We start from the raw sequence: 9,852 nt of genomic DNA, 5'->3' as shown, positions 1-9,852 counted from the left end.
ACGTGACTACTGTCATACTAAATGCATCATTTTGTCATGGAAAGACTTGCGCCTCAACAACGTTTACAAATCGTAGAATTATATTATGAAAGTCGATGCTATGTGAAAAGTATTCATCGCGCGCCCATGCCAACTTATGCTGTTCAGAAACCACCGAAGCTAAACGGCGTAGAACTGTCTCTTAAAGGCCACGCAAAGTACCTTGGAGTAATTTTGGATAGCAAGCTATCATGGAAAAACAATACGAGGTGTGTTCAAAAAGTATCGCGAATTTTGTGTTTTTTCAAAAATTATTTATTTATTCATTAATAGCTATTTTGTCCCCTTCAAAGTAATGCCCATGAGATATTATGCACTTGTGCCAACGTTTTTCCAATCTTCGAAGCACTTCAAAAAAATCATTTTTTTAATTTCTTCAGTTCCTCGTCGTCCTTTCATTGGCCTCTTTAGTTTCGGGAACAAGAAAAAGTCACAGGGGGGCCAGATCTGGGGAACACGGTGGCTGTGGCATCATTAGTGTGTTGTTTTTGGCCAAAAAGTCGTGCACAAGCAACAGTGTGTGAGCAGAGGCGTTGTCGTAATGCAAGAGCTAATTTTTGTTCTTCCACAAATCCGGGCGTTTCTGGCGGATTGCTTCGCGCAAATTGCACATTACTTACAGGTAATATTCCTTATTGACCGTTTTGCCCTGTGGCAAGAACTCATGATGCACAACGCCGCTGCAATCGAGGAAAACGGTAAGCAAAACTTTTACATTCGACCGAACTTAATACTACTTAATACGAACTCATAACCATAAACCCATGATTCGTCACCAGTTATGACCCTCTGGAGCAAATTTAGGTCGTCGCGGGCAGAGTTCAGATACCAACATCTCATTAGCAATGTTCATGCGATGCTGCTTTTGGTCGGAATTGAGCAGTTTTGGTACGAATTTTGCGGCGACCCGTCTCATGGTCAAATCATTCAAAAAAATCTAATGGCATGAGCCAATCGATATGTCTAGGTCCTTAGCAACTTCTCTAACGGTGATTCGACGATTGGGCAATACCATTTTCTTCACTTCATCATTTCTTTCTGTTGGTCTGTTATTGAAGTGCTCAGGCGTCCGGCACGCTTTTCGTCGTTTACATCTTCTCGGCCTTCTGAGAACATTTTGTACCACCGATGAACGTTGCTTTGGTCCAAAGTAGCTTCTCCGTATGACACAGTCAACATTCGGAATGCATCTCCGCACTTAATTCCGTTTTTCACACAAAATTTGATACAGGTTCTTTGATCCATTTTTTTAAAAAGGTAAAAATCGAAGACGAGCCGATACACGCGCAAGCAAAGCAGCTGTCACCAATTAACTGAACTTTCAAAATGGTCCAACTCGTCGGCATGAGTGAAAGACATGAGTACCAACATATCGCCACAAAAAAATCGAAATTCGAATATACGTAACCTGTGAAAATTCAAAATTCACGATACTTTTTGAACACACCTCGTATATTGGAGAGGAAGAAAACATAGGTGGGCACACTGCATTATAAACTTACTGCATTACAAATAGCAGTAATCAGTAAAATTTTACTGGTAATGCAAATTAAACTTCATTATCAGTAAAATTTTACTGATTACTGAAAAAAATTGCAGTAAAAATATTTTTGTACTGATTACTGAAAAAAATTAGCAGTAAAAATATTTTTTTACTGATTACTGAAAAAAATTGCAGTAAAAATATTTTTTTACTGATTACTGAAAAAAAGCAGTAAAAATATTTTTTTACTGATTACTGAAAAAAATTGCAGTAAAAATTTTTTTTTACTGATTACTGAAAAATATTGCAGTAAAATTACTGATAATATAATTTGATTTGCATTATCAGTATAATATTTACTGTTTATGGGAAGTCAAAATGTAATACACTCTCATCACGAAATTCAATCATTTATGTACTCAATAATTCTTCCTTTTTTTTGGTTTCTCTTATTTTCTTTCTTTCCAAAGGTAAAAAATCCTTCAATTTAATTGAAATTTTTTATATTTACATATTTTCTTACTGCACAGATGCACACAACTTTGGAATAAATGCAATAGACCGAAATCTGCAGAAGTAGTTAATGGAGTGATAATGCGAATTTAATAACTCCATGCATAACAAGGTGGAACTCGCTTTATGATTCCGTAAATAAGTTACTGGAGCACAAAACCAATTTAGCGGAATTGTGTTTCCGTTTAAAAATTCCTACCATTCTCAGTGGTGAGCTTGAGTACTTAGAGGAATACGTAAAGCTTATGAAACCTATTGCAGAAGCAATCGACTTCCTTCAAGGTGAAAAGACCATGTATTTTGGTTATTTCATACCCACCAGCGTCGTTTAGAGCCTAAAAGTTTTAAGTATTTAACCGAAAGTAGCAAAAAAATGCATGAAGCTTTGCTTAAAAGATTTGAAAAGTACTTCCTAATTCAGCCTGACGCTTGGGATGCTGTTATTGTCGCTATTTCTGTCCCTGACATTAAGTTGCGATTTGTGAAAGCTCTTTTAGAAACAGCTAAAACGCAAACAGGAAGTTAAAAAAATGTTGAACACTTATGTGGTCAAGTATAGAAAAGTAGCATGTGCCAAAACTCGTATTCTACCTCAACCCCCTCAAAAAACATTGTTTGACTTCGGGGATGAAGTAATGGTAAACTTTTTACACTTGGTTTTCAATTAAATATTTGTTTTACGAATATATTTACTTAAATAGATATTAGCATACAATGTGGTTCCACTGACTCGGAAAATTATCTTGAAGAAACGCTCTTATACCTGGCCGAACGAGAAGAAACAACAAGTTGCCTAAATAAATATCAGGCTATTAAAAACGTATTTTTAAAATATAATACCCCATTACCGTCATCTGCACCTGTAGAACGGTTGTTTTCATTCGCTGGAATTGTAAATCGGTCCAGAAGGCAAAAACTCAGCGATGCAAATTTTGAAATGCTTGTGTTAAGAAAGGCTAATAGGTAATAGCAAATCAAATTATATTAACAGTAATTTTACTGCAATTTTTTTCAGTAATCAGTAAAAAAATATTTTTACTGAAATTTTTCAAGTAATCAGTAAAAAAATATTTTTACTGCAAATTTTTTTCAGTAATCAGTAAAAAAATATTTTTACTGCAATTTTTTTCAGTAATCAGTAAAAAAATATTTTTACTGCAATTTTTTTCAGTAATCAGTAAAAAAATATTTTTACTGCAATTTTTTTCAGTAATCAGTAAAAAAATATTTTTACTGCAAATTTTTTTCAGTAATCAGTAAAAAAATATTTTTACTGCAATTTTTTTCAGTAATCAGTAAAAGTTTACTGGTAATGCAAATTAAACTTCATTATCAGTAAAATTTTACTGATTACTGCTATTTGTAATGCAGTAAGTTTATAATGCAGTGTGCCCACCTACTAACAGGAGATTTTGAGCTCGCGTGACAGGCGTACTTAGCTTACTTTTCATAAGCCAAACGTATTCAAGTAATTTCAAGTTGGTCGAATTTCGAGCGCTCTTAATTGCAATCCTACCTAGAGGTACTTTCTATCTACCCCTCTTAATATCTCTGTGAACTTACGAAAACTGTTATTGCGCTGTCGATGGTACATTTCCAAAGTGCAACGACGCTGCACCAGGCGATGAAGTATGACTTGGTACTTTGAGTGAAAACTGCGCTCAGACTCCGTTGATGGGCGACGATCACGATGACGATCTATTCAGAGGTAACAAAAAATGCATTAAATATTCGATAAAATGTGGGAAGTATTTCTCTACCAAAACTCTGATGATTCAACTGTGTCCAGACATCTGCATCGGTGAGACGCGAATAACGCGCAGGATCGTAGTGGCCGCGATAGATGATCTGCTGACTCTGTTCAACTGCGGCATCGGGCAGAACACATGGACTGGAACCAGCTGGGCGTAAGCTTTGTGGACTGCGAGTGTGTACGCTTTCGCGACTACGTTCTTCGCTCTAAAAATTTCGAATTTGATTTGAAAAATACTCACATTTTCTACAACTTTTCTTTGCACCCACCTTTGCGCGTATATTCTCCTGTCGCGTTTTGTAGTGACGTCCACGCTCCCCGCCATGATAACGCTCTTCGGAACGAAAACGTTTATCCATTTTCTTGTAGAGCCGCTGTGTAGTTTTAGCAGTCACAGGTGAGTCTGCAAAGTCTGAAGGAGGCTTCACAATATCCTGTTCATGCTCGTTCTCAATATATGGCAGCGATTCGACTGAGTCACCAGCCAATGCACTTATATGCGTAGTCTGGCCCTCACCACCTTTGCCGCAATGCAAGCAGTGACTATGCGGTTCTTGTGTTGGTCCATCAGCCTCACTATAGAACACCGAATCTGAGCCTGGTGAGACAGAGCGCAGTGATTCTATAGATTTTGCTTTCAACTGACAAACATCCGAGGAAGTTTTGGTTTTCGTTGTTGTTTGTGGCGATGTGATGACCTTACTCGTCTTACATTCGGCAACCGACAACTCTTCACGTTCCTCCTTCTTAAGGCTAACGCTGTAGTCCAGCAACTTTTCGGTGCTACCCGTTGTCGGTGGTATGCCATATAGATTGACTAGGTTCTTCTGCCTTTTCGGCGTGCTATCATCGCGCGAACTACGTCTCAGCTGCCGACGTATCTTCGGACGGAAACGTTTAATGCGGTTCGGACTTGCTGTGTCGATTACGTGTGTTGTGCTGCTGGTGGTTTGCTTTTCGGGCAGCTTATCCTTTGCGCCGGCTATAGATGCAACCTGTGCACCCGCTGTTGCTGCCGGTAGCTTCTTAATTGGGCTGGTGAGCGCGCGCAAATTCTCCTTTTCGATGTCTAATTTCATTGTAGTTTTACGACGTTTGCGCTCCTCGTCGAGTCGATGACGACGTGACTTTATTAGATGCTCATCATCGTGTGGACTCTCGTAGTAACCAGAAGATGAATAGCGCACTTCACTGCGTTCATCATCCGATATGGACTCGGGTTTGATACGTGGCTTCTCACGTCCACTTACTGGCTCGGTAGCTGCAGGCTGTATAACACTCGCTGGTAGTGCCGGTTTGGATACTGTCTTCTCAGGAATGTCTACACGCTTTTCAGCATCCTTTGCTGAAGGCGATGGTGTTTTCAACCCAGCCACATTATAGCTGCTCGAGGATGTGCTACTAATCGAGTGCGAGGGTGAACGCTTAGTCATTTCGGCCGTGGATACAGGCGACTTCAGTTGCATTTCGCGCTCGATCTTATGTGACTTAGTGGGTTTTTCGTCGTGTTGCAGTATGTCCTCGGTAAGTATATCGCCACGTGTTGAATAGAGCGAGGAGGCGCTCTCGAAGGATGAGCCTTGGGTGCGGTCGATTTGTGAACTTTGTGTGGAAACTGTTGGGGTAGATGGAGATTGAAATAGAAATAAAAAACCGTTTAAAACTGTGCATAGCTGAGGGTAGACTACACTCTAAGCGAGCGTTGCATTAAGTCAAGCTAAGAAGCATTACATACATTTATTTTTTACAGAAGCGTTCATCAAGCAACAACAACAAATACCATACGAAAGTCATTTAAGGCATACAAGTTATGAGCTAAGGACGGACATTGCAACACAAATAATATGACACAAACGGAAGAATGAGTGAAGAGAGGAAAGGAGAACACAGCTAAAAAGCCTAACTGCTTGCGTGTGTGCGTGACAACGTATGAGTGTGTGTGGACAAATACTATGTGTGCGTGTATGTGGCTAAGTGCATACAAATCAGTCAGAGGATTATGTGTGGATTGGTTATTTATGTAATCTTTTGATGACGGATTGACAGCCACTGAAAGATGGATGGATAATGAATAAGTAGCTAGTTTTGAGGATGAAGGATTGGTTGACGACTTAGGTGGCTGAGGTGGTTGAGGTGAGTGGCTATTTTGACGATGATTGGTTGGATGTTTAGATGGTTGATTACTCTTTGTTTTTGTTTTGTCTTAAGCAGCAAGGCACACTAATCTATTGATTGACTGATCTATTGACACTTGTCGCTTCTCAAACCTGGTACTTGTGTCGTTGATGATGAGCTTGTTGTTGTTGGTGGTGTCTTAATACCTGGTGTGCGCTTCGATGTGTCGGTACAAGTGGCATATTCATCCGTATTCGTGCTGCACTCGGAGACATCAGTGTGGTTATTGAACTTGTTGGCTGTGGTCGCGTCTATGGAGGCACGCGTCAGTTGCACGTCAGAAGTGCGTCGTCCATCGCGTGACAATGTAGGTAACTCCTGTATGATGCGCTTGCTGGTGCCCGGCGATTTCTTAGGTGACGTTTCCTTAGCCACCGGCAGACTTGGTGTGACCGCAATAGAAGGTGGGGTGATATTCAGTGGCACGGTTAGTGTGGTCGACTTGAGTTCACGGCTTGCTTGTGGCTGCTGCGTGATGGGAGTGCCACTTTTAACTGGTTTGGACACGTTTGGCAGCGGGCTCACTGCAATTCCATAAGTGGGACTCTGCAAAAGCGAAAAGTTGAGTAAAGTAAAAAAGTAATTAAAACTGAAATTGAAGCAGCAAAAGCAACAAGCTCACCAAATCGACTTGCGTGTCCTCCAAATCTAATGCGTCTGTGTCCACCGAGCTACGTTGCTGGTGTTGTAGCAATAGATTTTTTCGCCTTGACGTTGGCGTCAATAACATATTCGAGGTATACGAGCCTTCAGAGCCCTCCTTTTGTTCGGCAGTTAGCACCGTGACCTGTGACTCATTCCAAATACCATCCGAATGATCGCGTGTCACATCGTTCGCCAACGAGTCCGAGGATGGGTATGTGGATGCATTCGCAAATAGCAATTCCTCGCGGCAAGGACTGGGCGGGGCCGACACGTCAATGCACTTTTCCTGTGCAACGCTTTGCTCATCTAAACTTACGGAACGTTTGCGCATGCTGGCTCGTCGCTCGGCTGCCACACGCGGCACGTTCATGGGCTTATAGACACTTGGCACATTCTCGTAGAGCGGATCATGCTGATCGCTTACCTCCAAATGTGTTTTATCTTCTTCTGTATCGGGTTGGCGTTCCTGCTCAGCTCCATCTTCGTAATCATCTTCACTGACCGAGGAGCGCGGTTCGGCTTCCTGCAGTGCACGACAGTTTTCGCATTCTTCCACTACTCTTTGTTGTGTTATTTCCTCTGTTGTCGGCGGAGGTGGCAGCGGCTTGTATAGCGGTCGGTATTGAGCTTGCGCGACTTGTGCAGCTGCTTTCAGCGAAACATGGGGCTTAAAATCTATAAATATCTCCTTCTCATCGAATACATCTCCACCAGCCACCACCGTCTTTGGTTTGGTTTTCGAGCGAAATGAAGAGCGTGGTCCAAAGCCATCAATCAATTTCTCTGTTTTCACATAGATGGGCATTGATTGACGGCGTATGTCATCGCGTCTGAAGGGTGTAGGTGTAATATCGACATCCGGTGGCGGCAGCGTGGCTACCATCGACTTGCGTCGATTCACTTCCACAACTTCGGGCACGCCGCTTGCGCCGCTAGGCTCTGCTGTGAGCGTAGATGTGGATGTCAGTGGCTCATCGGCTTCTCTACAGTATTCGCTGGGTGGTGGTAGCAGGTGAGGTTTAGAGAAATCTAGCAACCCACCACCAACACCACCATTAATGTCACCCATTAACTCCGTGCACTCGGTAATATGCTTGCAAATCTCGTGCGCATGTTGTGGCTCACGGCGGGGCAGACTGTTTGAGCTAAAACTGCTTTCACGATGGAATGTACAAGCGCGCCGTGGCAAACTATTGCTCTCATAATCGAAGGCAATTGCGTCCTTGGGAAAGAAGGGTGTACTCTCTTCGGAGGGTAGTTGAGATGAGCGACGGCTGTAGTAGGAAATTGTGTCGAGTGGAGGTGGCGGTTCATAGTAGTTTATATTGTTCGGATCGTCAAGATCAAGTGGCGACTTGGGCGGCTCCTCTGATTGGGTGCGATACACGGCGCTATGGTCGACAAAACTTCTGAAACGAGAAATAGAGAAATTTTAAAGATAATTGTGCAGAAGTTTAAGGGTTGCAGGAATGAAAACAAATAGAAAATGTTTATCAGTGCTATAGAAGCTTTTCAAAGTTCTACGAGAATGAAAAACTTGGCAAGTTGTTTTATTTTTTTTTCATTTTTTTGGTTTGTGGCGCATCAGTAAAGACTTGTTTCTGCAACCTACCTGATTTGTCCGATATCTGCGCCCGGTACAACTTTTCCGTTCGGCATTTCTGACAGACTCTTTGTGAGCTTCTTTCCATTCAGCAGTCCATTCGTTTGTGCGCCTTGTGATACCACCTTAACCTGAAACAAAGAAATGGATTTAAACTCTCAAACCGCGCCCACCTCTTGCCCTCTCACGTACTTTATGCATCGTTCTTGGACTTAGCGCCAAGACCTGCGTAAATCCATCTTTCCGGAGCTCCGTTTGCGTGGCCTGTGTTTTCATAGCATTGCGAAACTTCTTCTCCACAACCAACACTTCGGGACTAGGCGGTGCAAGTACCTGCGTGGCACATGTCAACACCCCTAAGCCAGCGGGCATGACGCCACCATGCGTCGCTCCAGCACCACCGACACCAAGTGGTATGTCATCCATGTGCGATAGTGGCCTGCCGGATAACAAAGAAATCGGTTGTTCAGTTTGCACCTGAGCTCCCAAGTCTGAGCCGGCAAAAGCTGCCGGCACAAATTGATGTATATGAATAGGCGGTCCATGATGATGTTGATGTGAATGGCCATGCCCATGCGGTGGATGGATGTGTGGCGCATGCTGATGTATGACAGCCTGTTGATGTGGATGCATGGCGATCGTGGGCGGTAAAGTCGTAATATAATTAGACGGCGGATGAGATTGTTGCTGCTGCTGCTGCTGCTGTTGCTGTTGTTGCATTTGCTGTTGTTGCATTTGCTGTTGTTGCAGTTGCTGTTGTTGCATTTGTTGTTGTGGATGCAGTGCAGTTGGTTGGCCTATACGAGTTGGCAGTTGTATAGACTCGTACAAAGAGCCAGTGGCAATGATCGGTTTCTTGCCGCCAATTAGACGCTCTTGGCTGCGTGCGGTCTTCATGCGACCAGAGGAACGTAAGCCCAAATTGACATCGTCGAAGGAGGTGAGTGTATGCGAACGGGCGAAGCTGACATGCTTTGTTCTAAAAGTGAAAGAGAGCAAAAGAGAGGGTGTACGTGCGTGGGAGGGGGAAGATAGGAGAAGAGCAAGAGAGAGAGAGCGAGAGGGAGTCGATAAAAGCGATGAACAGCTCATTTAGTTACAATTTAGCTGATGTTAGAAGCTTTTGCTCAAGTTTACCTCGGTGTTGTGCCGCCCATTTGTAGTTGTTGGCCGGCTGGCAGTCCGACATGGGTGGGATAGTGGTACGAACTGCAATAAAGTGGATAGCATTACACACATACGCCTACACACGCACATTTCTATGAAAGAGTTTCGGCTCAATAAAGTACTATTTAACCCGTTCGACGGTTATTTCTCATGCTGCGGTTTTATTTAAATTTCTATTTTTGTTTATTTTTCTACATACCAAACATTTTCGAGTGGTGTAGTGAAGTTTTGAAAATGATTCTGTGCGCAAAGTGCAAAACAATTCGTCATATAAATATTCCGATATTGGTAGTCAGTCGGTGTTAGCCAGCAAGTCAGGCTTGCGCTGAAGAATTTTTGCAAGTGTAATCGATATTATTATTTTTTTTGTGTGTTTGCAAAAAACGATAATAACAAATAGAGGAATAGAGACAAGTACATTTTTAGCTTTTAATTTGCTTTCAATTACTTTTAATGGTAATGGTAGAAAAGTCG

At 42.3% G+C, this 9,852-nt stretch overlaps 1 protein-coding gene across 1 annotated transcript; it reads right to left on the bottom strand.

Moving 5' to 3' along the window:
* Window positions 1–2,452: 2,452 nt before the first annotated feature.
* On the bottom strand, window positions 2,453–9,632 carry LOC129248879 (uncharacterized). Its single transcript, XM_054888492.1, has 10 exons — window positions 9,578–9,632; window positions 9,349–9,420; window positions 8,404–9,190; window positions 8,221–8,342; window positions 6,586–8,017; window positions 6,056–6,509; window positions 4,058–5,403; window positions 3,796–3,994; window positions 3,599–3,733; window positions 2,453–2,538 (listed from the first exon to the last, which is right to left on the bottom strand). Exons 2-10 carry the CDS (start codon window positions 9,366–9,368, stop codon window positions 2,453–2,455), a joined length of 4,581 nt encoding a protein of 1,526 aa, XP_054744467.1. The 5' UTR covers window positions 9,369–9,420; window positions 9,578–9,632.
* Between the last annotated feature and the right edge of the window lie 220 nt (window positions 9,633–9,852).

This window comes from Anastrepha obliqua, chromosome 5, assembly GCF_027943255.1.
Source record: "Anastrepha obliqua isolate idAnaObli1 chromosome 5, idAnaObli1_1.0, whole genome shotgun sequence".
Taxonomy (NCBI): domain Eukaryota; kingdom Metazoa; phylum Arthropoda; class Insecta; order Diptera; family Tephritidae; genus Anastrepha; species Anastrepha obliqua.
Note: the sequence above shows the minus strand (reverse complement) of the source record. Positions and strands in the feature narration are given on the sequence as shown.

What these genes read in the sequence shown, in the direction of transcription:
- LOC129248879 (XM_054888492.1), bottom strand. Translation starts at nt 9,368, where the DNA reads ATGGGCGGCACAACACCGAG. An exon ending in ATGGGCGGCACAACACCGAG is followed by an intron (nt 9,191 to 9,348) that starts GTAAACTTGAGC and finishes TTTCACTTTTAG; the next exon opens with AACAAAGCATGTCAGCTTCG. An exon ending in ACAGCGCAATAACAGTTTTC is followed by an intron (nt 2,539 to 3,598) that starts GTAAGTTCACAG and finishes TTTGCGTTTTAG; the next exon opens with CTGTTTCTAAAAGAGCTTTC.